Here is a 13,200-nt window from a genome sequence, read left to right as displayed (position 1 = left end):
TTTGCGAAGAATAGGCCGTATTTGTGGAAGTCCAGTTTCCCATTTGCGACTGGAACTTTGCATTTGCGGTGGCAGCAGAAATGCGAGGAGTTCGCATTTGCGAGCTTCACAAATGCGAAGCTTAGGTCGCAAATGCGGTATTTGTAGGTACTAAGTTTAGACTTAGACGGGATTTTTCATTCATTCTCCCATTTTTCAAAACCTAAACCTCAATAGGCGATTTTCCAAAGGCTATTTCTTCCCCAAATCATAGGTAAATAATTCTTAACTCATTTATTTCAATCTTTTACATCTTTTACAATATTTCATCCTAGAATCTACGGTTTTTCATGGTGGAATTGGGGATTTTTGGATAGAACTTAAGAATTTCGAAATTTAGGGATTTAGACCTCAAATTGAGGTCGGATTCCAAAACCAATTGTATATCCGGGCTCGAGGGTGAATGGATAATCGGGTTTTGGTCCGAATTTTGGATTTGACCCAGCGGGTCCAGGGTCGGTTTTTGACTTTTGGGGAAAATGTTGGAAAACCTATAATTATGCATTGGAATTGATTTCTTTAGTGATAATTGATGTTATTAAGTTAGTTATGACTAGATACGAGTGGATTGGAGGTGGAATCTAGAGGAAAAGCGGTAATTGAGCTTTGAATTGGCCATTGGATTGAGGTAAGTGTTGTGTCTAACTTCGACCTGAGGGATTAGGGATCCCTGACTTAATTTCTATGTGAAAATCCATGTGTGTGGCATATCGGTAAGGTGAAGAGTACCTATGCGCTGCCAAATTATATGTTTAACATGTTCCTTTCCCCATTCCTAATATATTATTTTCCTGTCTTAACTACTACATGTTTATTGGTGCTTCTTGTTAGATGTTGTTTTCTTTATGGAAGGTATTAATTGTTCTGTAGTACATTGTATCACATTATTGGTTTAAGTTGGTTTATCGGTATTTCATAGTACATTTTGGATGGTCTCACTGTGTAGTATTAATTGATGAAGTTTCATAATTGTAAAGATTTCCGTTTGCTTTGGTTTGAGGCATAAATGTTGTGGAGGGTTTTGAGCTAAATTGTGAAGTACTTGTTCTTATTGTGTGATTGGTACTAATATGGTGGGATCAGGTTGCACGCCGCAACAGGAGGAATAAGGGTGGTATATTGAGGAGGAATAACGGTGAAAGGTGATTATCTGGTGGGATCGGGTTGCGTGCCGCAACAGGAGTAATAAGGGTGGACATGTGGGATCGGGTTGCACGCCGTAACAGGAGGAATAAGGGTGATATATTGAGGAGCAATAAGGGTGGACTGGTAGGATCGAGTTGCACACCACAATAGGAGTAATAAGGGTGGATGTTCACATTGTTACTGATTATATGGTGGGATCGGGATGCGTGCCGCATCATTTTGTTGTTTATGTATTCTTCTTCTAATGTGATTCTATTCTGTAGCATTGTAACTATCTTAAAGATTGTTAATAGCTGAGTATTGGCAAGATAATTGAGTTCCGTATTTATTTACCACAAGTTACTGTTCTATTTCGTTCCGTACTTCCTTTTGCTTTATTATTAACTGTATGTTGGTTATATATTATAAATGCCCCGTCGTAGCCTCGTTAGTACCTCTTCGAGGTTAGGCTCGACACTTACCAGTACATGGGGTCGGTTGTACTGATATTGTACTCTGTACTTTCTGTGCAGATTTTGGAGCTAGTTGTGGCTGATCGAGAGGTTGGTTGTGACACTATGTTAGTGTTGTAGTATTAAAACAACGAAGAACTAGAGAAATAAGAACATAATGCATATATAATGTAAACAATAAAAATAGTTTTCATTATTTATTGATTGTCATATGTACATAAAATCAAAAAAAATCAATGTTTCCCACATCCTTTATGCTTTAAAGCAGCCCCTAGCCTCACGCGCATCTCATCCCGCCCGGAAACACTATCAGGATCATCCTCATTACGATGCCTCTTTATCGGAAGATGATCTACAGCATGATCGTCAGTAAGGCTGGCAGGCTCGGTAGAAAGGGTCGTCAGTGCAGCAGTAACCTACAGAATAATGACATATATATTAGTATATGAAATATATTATAGTAAAGTAAGGGTTGATTGCATAAAAATAATTTAAAATGTCTTATCACGGCCGCAGCGGGCTCCTGAATATACTCATCCATCTCAGGTATGTAAGTGTCGCACTTATTAGCCTCTGCGACGGGCGAGGATGATGGCTTCAAAAAAAAATGCTTTAGATATTTATGACTAATCAATGATATAAACACAAAAATTAAGTAATAGTAATACAAACTAACTAAGTCCTGTGGAAGATCCTCAGCATCCCTCAGTGGTGAGCCATAACTAAGTCAGCGTACACTATACACATCTCGTATCGGACAAGCATTAGAAATTGTAGATGCCTCTAGAAGGTCAGGAAAATACGCATCCCAGTCATGTGAGGTAAAGGTCGTGCCCGCGATCAACAATGGAGCTGACGGAGTCACCTATGAAGTCCCTGGAGTAAGCCCCAGGCTAAATGGTGGGATATTGCTAGGATCAGGGTGGTCACCCGACTGATCAACTCCAACATCCTCAACAGGTGCCTCAACACCCCCTTGCTAGGGACTACCTCCTCCCCGACCCCCACCTCATCGCCGACCTCCACGACCTCGTGGCACACCTCTACCACATCGACTATGCTCAGGCTACCCTACTGGCTCTCGATGGTACTGCTCTGGCCATATAATCAGTCATGTATGCTCAGCGCTCACTATCCCGGGCTCGCTGCAATGTCCGGGCAACCAAATTTGTAACCTGTCGGCCATAGTCGTGCAACGCGGCCACTCCCTCGCCGGCATGTTGCTGCATCTGCAATCCCAACTAGTCGAACATATGTAGTCCAATAACCTGCACAACATGTAAAATATTGATTGCAAAACGGTAATGTTAACGTTATTACTAAATATTAATTAAACAGTAATGTTACCAAATAACATACCAGCGCCTCATGCCTCCCGGCGTATGGAACGAACCGACCGCCAGTGCGATGAACGAGATTCCCGACGATAAGTAGGGTAATGCTGCGGTACCAACCAATATACGCATGCACATCATCCATAAGATGGGCTGGAAGGGGTGGTGTAATCAGTTCATGCCGTTGGTCCCAACTCTCGATCTGCGCATCTAGCCATGCCTCATATGCCTGGTCAACCTTCGAGCGATCATCCCGCTGGTAATGAGTCCTAACCCAAGCAGGCAGTGGAGGTACATGTTGTGGTCGACCAAACTAGCAAAGAACTCGTTCGGTGGCATGATGCTCGACAATATGGAGACATACCAATGGGACAAAAGATCTCCACATAACTCATCGGTTGAGCAATAATCGGGCAAATTAGCTATAAGTGCATTGCTGTAGGGAGTCCAAATGAACTATCATGTAAAAATAGGAACCGTGAGTATACGCAACACATATAAATCCAGGCCAAGTAAACTTAAGTATAGAATTACATGTGCGTCCTTCAGCAAATCTAACAAATCTCTACAATACGGGAGATTATGTCGAGCCTCATACTCATGTCTGTATCCCCGCCTCTCAACCCACCTCCTAGCCAAAAGGAGAAACGGTGGAGGTGGTACATCCTGAGCTATGGGTGGTAGAGGAGGCCGAAACTGCAGGAACCACTTCCAGGCCCAAACCTAATATACAATTTGGACGTAAAATTTAAGGTATATGTTTATGATATATGTTATAATGAAGAGAGTATTTGTCTATATTTTCACCTGCAGTAGCGTCATAAACTCTGCAACATCTCGTTGGGTGCCCATGCATGCCCGGCACATCTGCCGGTACAAGTAACCAAGAACAGCAACACCCAGCTGTACTAAGGTAAATCATCTAGCAGCTATGATGAAGAAATATCAAGCTGACTAGGTTTCCCGAAGTGTTCGGGAACAATATGCCTCCAAACATAAGCAGTAGCAGTGACCTCGTGTACCACCTAATATGAAGCTCTGGTGTATCATGATCAATGTCATCATGGATGGCCTCTAAATATTGCCGGATTGGCATCAATAAAATACCGTACTTCCTTTTGCTTTATTATATACTGTATGCTCGTTATATATTGTAAATGCCCAGCTGTAGCCTCGTCAGTACCTCGTCGAGGTTAGGCTCGGCACTTACCAGTACATGGGGCAGGTTGTACTGATACTACACTCTGCACTTTCTGTGTAGATTTTGGAGCTGGTTATGGCTGATCGAGAGGTTGGTTATAGGCATTCATCTCGGAGACCTAAGGTAGTCCTGCAGGCGTCCATAGGCCCTAGTGTCCCCTCCTATGTTTCACATTCCTATTTTATCTTCTTTTGAGACAGATGTACTTTTCTTTTAGATTAATACTTGTAGATGTTCTTAGTATGTTCGTGGATTGTGACACTAGTTTCTGGGCAGTAAGAGCTTCGATATTGTTAATAGTATATGGATAACCGGCTTATTATGTACTTATGTATTTTTTCAGTGTGATTTAGCTTTGTTAATTTTAATTATAAAATATAAAGGAAAAAGGTGAATAGAACTCTAACGTTGGTTTTCCTAGCGAGTGCGATGTTAGGTGCTATTACGGTCCCGACGGCGGGAAATTCGGGTTGTGACACTATGTTTGTGTTGTAGTATTAAAACAACGAAGAACCAGAGAAATAAGAACATAATGCACATATAATGTAAACAATCAAAATTTATTGATTGTCATATGTACATAAAATCAAAATAAAATATCAATGTGTCCTACATCGTTTATGCTTTAAAGAAGCCCCTAACCTCAGGCGCATCCCATTCCGCCCGGAAACACTATCAGGATCATCCTCATCACGATGCCTCTTTATAGGAGGATGATCTGCAACATGATCGTTAGTAAGGCTGGCAGGATCGGTAGAAGGGGTCGTCAGTGCAACAGTAACCTACATAATAATGACATATATTAGTATATGAAATATATAATAGTAAAGTAAGGGTTGATTGCATAAAAATAATTAAAATGTCTTACCACGGTCGCAGCGAGCTCCTGAATATATTCATCCGTATCAGGTATGTGAGTGTAGCACCTACTGGCCTATGCAACGGGCGAGGATGATGGCTTAAAAAAATATGCTTTAGATATTTATGACTAATCAATGAGATAAATACAAAAATTAAGTAATAGTAATACAAACTAACCAAGTCATGTGGAAGATCCTCAGCATACCTCGGTGGTGAGCCATAACTAAGTCAGCGCCCACTATCCACATCTTGTACCGGACGAGCATTAGAAACCGTTGATGCCTCTAGATGGTCAGGAAAATATGCATCCCGGTCATGTGAGGTAAAGGTCGTGCCTGCGATCAACAATGGAGCTAACGGGGTCACCTATGAAGTCCCTGGAGTAAGCCCCAGGCTAAATGACGGGATATTGCTAGGATTAGGGTAGTCACCTGGCTGATCAACTCCAACATCCTCAACAAGTTCCTCAACTCCCCCTTGTTGGAGACCACCTCATCGCCGACCACCACGACCTCGTGGGACACCCCTACCTTGTGGGACAGCCCTACCTCGTGGCACACCCCCGCCTTGTGGCACACCTCTGTCACATTGACCACACTCAGGCTGCATTGCTGACCCCCGATGGTATTGCTCTGACCATATAATCAGTCTCGTGTGCTAAGCGCTCACTATCCTGGGCTCGCTGCAATGTCCGGGCAGCCAAATTTGTAACTTGCCGGCCATAGTTGTGCAAAGCGGCCGCTCCCTCGCTGGTATGCTGCAGCATCTACTCCCAACTGGTGGAACATATGTAGTCCAATAACCTACACAACATGTAAAATATTAATTGCAATACGGTAATATTAGCGTTATTACTAAGTATTCATTAAACGGTAATGTTATCAAATAACATACCAGCGCCTCATGCCTCCCAACGTATGGAACGAACCGACTGCCAGCACGATGAACGGGATTCCCGACAATAAGTAGGGTAATGTTGTGGTACCAGCCAATATATGCATGCTCATCATCCATAAGATGGGCTGGAGGGGGTGGTGGAATCAGGTCATGTCACTGGTCCCAACTCTCGATCTGCGCCTCTAGCCATGCCTCATATGCCTGGTCAACCTTCGAACGATCATCCCGCTGGTAATGAGTCCTAACCTAAGCGGGCAGTAGAGGTACATACTGCGGTCGACCAAAATGGCGAAGGACTCGCTTGGTGGCATGATGCTCGACAATATTGAGATATATCAATGGGATGGAAGAGCTCCACATAAGTCGCCCGATCGAGCAATAATCGGGAAAACTAGCTATTAGTGCGTCGCTGTAGGGTGTCCAAATGAACTATCACCTAAAAATAGGAACCGTGAGTATACGTAACACATATAAATCCAGGCCAAGTAAACTTATGTATAGAATTACCTGCGCATCCTCCAGCAAATCTAACAAATCTCTGCAATACGGAGATTATGTCGAGCCTCATACTCGCGTCTGTATCCCCGCCTCTCAACCCACCTCCTAGCCAAAGGGAGAAACGGTGGAGGTGGTGCATCCTGAGGCGATGGGTGGTAGAGGTGGCTGAAACTGTAGGAACCGCTCCCAGGCCCAAACCTAATATATAATTTGGACGTAAAATTTAAGGTATATTTTTATGATATATGTTATAATGAAGAGAGTATTTGTCTATGTTTTAACCTATAGTAGCGGCATAAACCCAGCAACATCTCGCTAGGTGCCCATGCATGCACGGCACATCTTCCGGCACAAGTAACCAAGAACAGCAGCACCCAGCTGTATTGAGGTAAATCATCTAGCAGCTCAAGATGATGAAGAAATCTCAAGCTGACTAGGTTTCCCAAAGTGTTCGGGAACAATACGCCTCCAAACATAAGTAGCAACAGCGACATCGTGTACCACCTAATATGAAGCTCCGGTGTATCATGATCAATGTCATCATGGATGGCCTCCAAATATTGTCGGATGGGCGTCAACAAAATACGACTAGCCCCGACCAATGCACCCTCATCCTCTGGCCGGAAACCAATGAGCCGCTGTAAAGTCTCCAGGTACTAAGCTCCCGTATAATCTCTCATGCCTCGCGACAAAGCAACATCAAGTCCATCAACCAGTAGCCCATAAAGGACCTCCACGCCCTGCAGCATGATAGTGGCCTCACCAATGGGCAAATGGAATGTGTGCGTCTCTGGTCGCCACTGCTCTATCAAAGCAGTGAGCAACGACCAATCCAGCTGCAGCCGACCGATCTCAATGATCCTATAAAAGCATGTATCCTGCAGGAGTCTGATTACACGGGGATGGAGCTGATGTTCATTAAAAAGGTCCCAGACATCGTCTATCCTCCTAGAATGTAAAGTCTGGGCCAATAACTCCCCCTCCCATATGTAGGAAGACTTATGCTCGGCCTGTAGCAATAGTAGCTCTAGGGAGGCAGGTCCGGGATGCAAAGGCGGAACCTCCATGACGACTACTGTAAATTGAACAAAATTAATTATATTATTTTTCTTTTCCACTGCTTAAATATATTGCAATACTTTGAATATTAAATTTTATTCGATATTTTTACTTTATTGTTAATTAGGTTGATACATTTTCAATATTATACTTTTATTTTTTATACGTTACTTTAATATGTTAGTTTTATTATTTTATATGTTCTTTAATTATTCACTTATTTTTTACTACACATGATTTAATTATTAAATATTCATATTTTGGTTCTGGATATAATATTTGAGGCCCAGTAGCATCAATGTATCCTGAATTCTTATGTTCATGATGAGAATTTTTTTTCGATTTTTCACTCAACAGGTCTGTTATTTTATATGTTAGTTTTATTATTTAATATGTTAGTTTATTATTGTATATCTTAGTTTTATTATTTAATATGTTTGCTTGTTATTTACTTATTTTTTACTATACTAAAATTAAATAATTAATTTTCATAATTATACAAGATTTAATTATTAAATAATTATATTTTGGTCCCGGACACAATATTTGAGGCCCAGTAGCACCAATGTTATCCTGAATTTTTATGCTCTTACGTTTGTTGCCTATAATTGGAGATAATTTGTGTTTGAATATCAGCTTTTTGACGTATTTTTGGGAATAAGAGATACTTAAATGATTCATTTCTATAACTACAAGGATACTACGCTAAAGGGCACTAAGTTTTACTACACTAAAAGGTCGAGTACTCCTAAAAGGTCACTACATTACAAATATGAACACTACATTAGGCCACAAGATACCATTATAGGGTACTAAAGTAAAAAATTATCTAGTTTACTAGTCTTTTAGTAAATTAGTAATCTAAACTAGATAAAAATAACAAATCAATTTAATCACAAAATAATCAAGAAATTACATATACCACCGTAAAAAGTAACTACTTAACGTTTTTTTAAGAACTAATAACAATTTCTGTATTTTGAAAATTATTTTAGCACAATAATACTATAGTCCGAATAAAAAACAACAAATTAGTTAAATCGCAAAACAAGCACAAAATAACATAGAGCACATAAAGAATAACTAATATGCATTTTTATACAAATTTTATCAAAAACTAAATTGGAATACCTCAGTTTAATAGGAAAGACGAAGAATTTGTAATTTTGAGCTGAAACAACCAACAACGTCCGAGAGAACTCCTTAGCTAGCATGTGGCACCGAGAATCTTTACTTTATGTGGGATGGGTGGGCTCCACTCAAGCTTTTAGTGTTTAAAAATAGAGGGGAGGGGTGTCAGATCGTTTTTTTAATTGGGGGGGGGGCGTTCTGTTTTGGGGGAAGGGAAGGGGACGACTATATTTTTATATATAGCTTTCCCGCTTTTTTTAATTCAAATATAGCGTCTTTTTACATATTTGGGTAACTAATTTTTTTTCCACACATTTCGGTCACTTGAGTTAAAATGAACCATATTTTGGTTCCGGACAGAGAGACACATGACGCAAAATGTGTTGTATAACATACTACTAGTGAGGGTCAGCCCGGACTAAGCCCGGCCCAATGGCTATTTAGGGTTGTGTCAATATTTTTTAAATGTCACTGACTTTTAAATTTAAATTCGCCATGTTGGTTTTGTATATAGTGATAGATTTATTCCTTTGAGGCTACTTACACCTACTCATAAGCAGAGGCGGAGTCATGTTTACAAGCTTATGATCGGGATCCTAATCTTTAAATTACTAGGTTCTAAATTAATAACTTTTACATATTTAATAAAAATTATAAGACGAATACATGAGTTGAACCAAAGCTACTGGGTCCGGCCGAACCCGTAGCCGATAATGTGGCTCCGCCTCTGCTCATAAGTCATAACTAAAGCGGAAGTTAACTCTTTATACTTCTTCCGTTCACTTTTAGTTGTCCATTTTTAATTTTGCATTTTCTTTAAGAAAAAATAAATGAAGTATATATTTTACAAGTTTATCCATAATAATTATAATATTTTATAAAGTACTGGCAAATGATTATCTGGGGAATAAATAATTAATGGTAAGGGTAAAACAAGAAAAAAAATTTGTCTTTCTCTTAATTTGCTAAAATTGATAAGTAAAAATAATAGTAATATATTTTTAGTATAATGAATGAAGCTAGTAATAATTAAGATAAGTCAGCAAAAGACATGATCGTACCTAACTTGATTTTCACAAAGTGGGCGAAACATATAGGGTCAACTTATATAAATCTTGAGAAACCAGAGTAAAGAGAGTTTATCTCTCTAGAAAACCAAACACACCTTATTCAAACAAACTTCCATCAACATCTAAAATCTTTTATGTTGATTACTAGACTCTGCAACATCCATGGAAAACTTCACAGAAACAAATAATTATGATTTAGCATCTACAGAACCACCAGATATAGGAGCTATGCAAATAGAAGATAAAAAATAAACTTCTCCAAAACCATCTTTTCTACAAACTGTAACTTCAAACAAACATCCACCAGAAATTCCTTTTATACAACAGAGCATGGAGCTACAACTTGACTTATCGGATGAAAGCCTCCACTACAGTACAGACGATGACATATTTATACCTATTACTACTGAGGATAAATGTCGTCTATACACTCCCTGGAAGTACTCTATTATGGTAAAAGTATTTGGTAGGAAAATACTGCACCAAATACTCCAAAATAAATTGTTGGCCTTATGGAACCCATCTGAGGACATTCATCTTATTGATCTAGGCTCTGATTTCTTCCTCATAAAGTTTCAAAAGGAAGAAAACATGCTTAAGGCATTACATGGAGGGCCATGGTTCGTTTTGAATCATTTCCTATTCGTTAGGCAATGGGAGCCAAAGTTCATAGCTTCAGCAACCCAACTCACATACTCAGCAATATGGGTCTGCCTACCAGAGCTCCCTACTGAGTTTTACGATGAACAAATCTTATATAAGGTGGGTTCAAAATTGGGACAGTTGTTAAAGGTGGATGCTTGCACGTCTTCTACAACTAGGGGCAAGTATGTAAGAATATGTATAGAGGTACCGTTAGAGAAGCCGTTAAAGTCGCATGTTCTTATAGGCCACCATAGACAGAGCTTGTTATATGAAGGACTAAACATACTATGCACAAGCTGTGGTCGACTTGGACATACGACAATAAGCTGTCTCTTTACACCACATACAACAAAGAATAATCTAAATCTAAACACTGCTACTACTCCATAGAAAGATACGGCCCAACAAACGGAGTGGAAAACAGTTAGTTTCCCAAAAAAATCGACGCAACATAACAACAATGGTAGAAATGCGGCGAACTTTAGGGCGGAGCTGGGAACGGTGGAGCAAGGGCAACACTGGGAAGCAGGCTCGTCGACTATCAAAATTGGGCCTCTGAAAGCCCACAAACAAGCAAGAGACAAGGCTGAACCAAACGTACTCAATAACAAGTTTCACAAGTTAGAGGACTTAGACAACATGGATTTGGACAATATTAAATTGAAAGGCCAAACCGAGAAAGACATTGACAATAAATTACCTACTACATCTAACCATCCCAATAGAAACATCCCCTCCTCACTAAAGTCCAAAGCAAATCAGATAATCCCAAACCAAATAATATCTCCAACACCAAATACCAATACTTATCCCCCTAGAACTCTACTCAACTCTCATGATCAACTCTAGCTAAATACACAAAATACGTTAACACAACTGTCTACACCCCATCATGAGCTAACCAAACCAATTCATAATACCTATAACCAGCCATTAGAAGACAACTCGACTCCAGTGCATGGCCAACAGGACTCAGTAGCAACCCACGTCAGTGGCAGCAATAGTGTATTACATGCTACAGTAGCCTATAATCCTAGCCAACCCCAACTCTAACAAAAACCAAATAATGACTTTTCATGTGATAACCTTAAGGGCCTTTCACTACAAACAAATCAGATCCTACTCAGTTAAATAAAGACTCTTTATTACTATCCATCGTAGAACAACAACCATCTTCTTTTGACCTTATTAAATTTGTACCTTCTACTGCACAACTAAACAAAGATGCATAGACCAACACTCTCACAAAATACAAACCCTGTTGTACTGAGAAACTGGAACAACAATCAACTCTTTTTTCTTCCTCGACTACGTATGAAGGACCTCAGCTTCCACATATCAACACCCCACTGATATACACGTCTTAGGCAAACACAATGGATCTTCCTCTAGAGTATTGGGTAGAGATGGGATTACAGGGGTATGCTCTTGTGTTTACAATGGAATTGAACAATCAGGAGATTGTCCTTCTTGTGCAGAAGCCATCGCATCTGGAAGAGATAGTTACGGAGGGAATGAGACTAGGGATGGAGGGGTATGCTCAACAACAATGGTACAACACACAAATACCCCTCTTACTGGATCATCAGGCTTCAAGTTCGAATCCCCAGCAGTGGAGTTACCCCATGTACTTACAAATACCAGTTCCAGCCACGACAAACCTACTGCCCTTTTACCCACCACATCACATGGGGCAGATTTATGCACCATGATTCCAGCATCTCCACTCTTTCAATCCTCTCTCCCCATATACCAGTCCAATGAGTCCTCTCGAGACACAGTCTCCCCCAGACAGTCCACGTAGTCCACCACCATCTCCCAACAAACTAGATGTGCAAACAAGGGAGGAGTTAGCAGAAATAATAGCGGAAATTAGGGAGACAAGGACAGAGTTCTTATGGTTAAAAGGGATACATCTTTACAATCTAAAGGAGCAATTTGCAAAAAAATTCATCCTAAAGTGTCCACCAGAGATGATCTCATGCAATATGAACTTCCGTGTCACAACGAATTAAGAGGCAGGGAAATACTCGATGGTGATAATTCCAACTCTTCATCAGCTCCCACCACTGATGGATTCGCAGGACCGGATGTCATCAACGTTTCTCAACCCGTTGATGCCTACTCCAACAGTCACACAAACAATGCCCTATAGTATGAATATAATAGTTTGAAACTATAGAGGATCCCATAACCCGGAGTTTAGGAGGCAGTTTAGATCCCTACTAGACAACTATAGGCCAGTCCTAGCAATACTGCTTGAAACGCACATGCAGGACCATGAAGGACTTAGACATGATTTTGGATTCACTAATATGGCATAAGTGTCTGCAAATGGGCTTGAAGGAGGGTTAGTTGTAGTATGGAATGAGGCTGCAATTGGTGTTGAGGAGCTGAGGGTAACTGAGCAAGAAATTCATTGCCTCGTCCAGGTAGGTCCCACTAACCTTAAATGGATATTATCTGCTATATATGCTAAGAATTTATGCCATACACGAAATGAACTTTGGGAGAGTCTTATGGATTTGCATGATAATCTTAAGTACCCTTGGCTAATTGGAGGAGGCTTTAATGATATTTTATATGCTAATGAAAAATTTGGGGGGCTTCCTGTTAATATTAGTATGGCTGACAAATTTTTTAATTGTATTAACTACTGTAATTTAATAGATTTAGGGTTTAAAAGTAGTAGATTTACTTGGACTAATAAAAGAAAAAAGAGGCATACAATACTAGAAAGACTAGATAGATTTTTGGCTAATTATGAATGGCTCAATCTATACCCTGAGGCTACAGTGCAATATTTACCCCGTACTTATTCTGATCACTGTCCGTTATTACTTAGCTTAGACAATAGGAAACAACCA

General features: G+C 40.1%; 1 protein-coding gene across 1 annotated transcript; it reads right to left on the bottom strand.

Moving 5' to 3' along the window:
* Positions 1–7,084: 7,084 nt before the first annotated feature.
* On the bottom strand, positions 7,085–7,495 carry LOC142162180 (serine/threonine-protein phosphatase 7 long form homolog). The gene has a single exon (XM_075218503.1). The coding sequence runs from the start codon at positions 7,493–7,495 to the stop codon at positions 7,085–7,087; it is 411 nt and encodes a 136-aa protein (XP_075074604.1).
* Positions 7,496–13,200: the final 5,705 nt, after the last annotated feature.

Source organism: Nicotiana tabacum, chromosome 7 (assembly GCF_000715075.1).
Source record: "Nicotiana tabacum cultivar K326 chromosome 7, ASM71507v2, whole genome shotgun sequence".
In the NCBI taxonomy this organism is placed as follows: domain Eukaryota; kingdom Viridiplantae; phylum Streptophyta; class Magnoliopsida; order Solanales; family Solanaceae; genus Nicotiana; species Nicotiana tabacum.
This window is presented reverse-complemented; position numbering and strand designations above follow the sequence as displayed.

Bases quoted from the DNA above. Each gene is read 5' to 3' on its own strand.
- LOC142162180 (XM_075218503.1), bottom strand. From the start codon at position 7,495: ATGGAGGTTCCGCCTTTGCATCCCGGACCTGCCTCCCTAGAGCTACTA.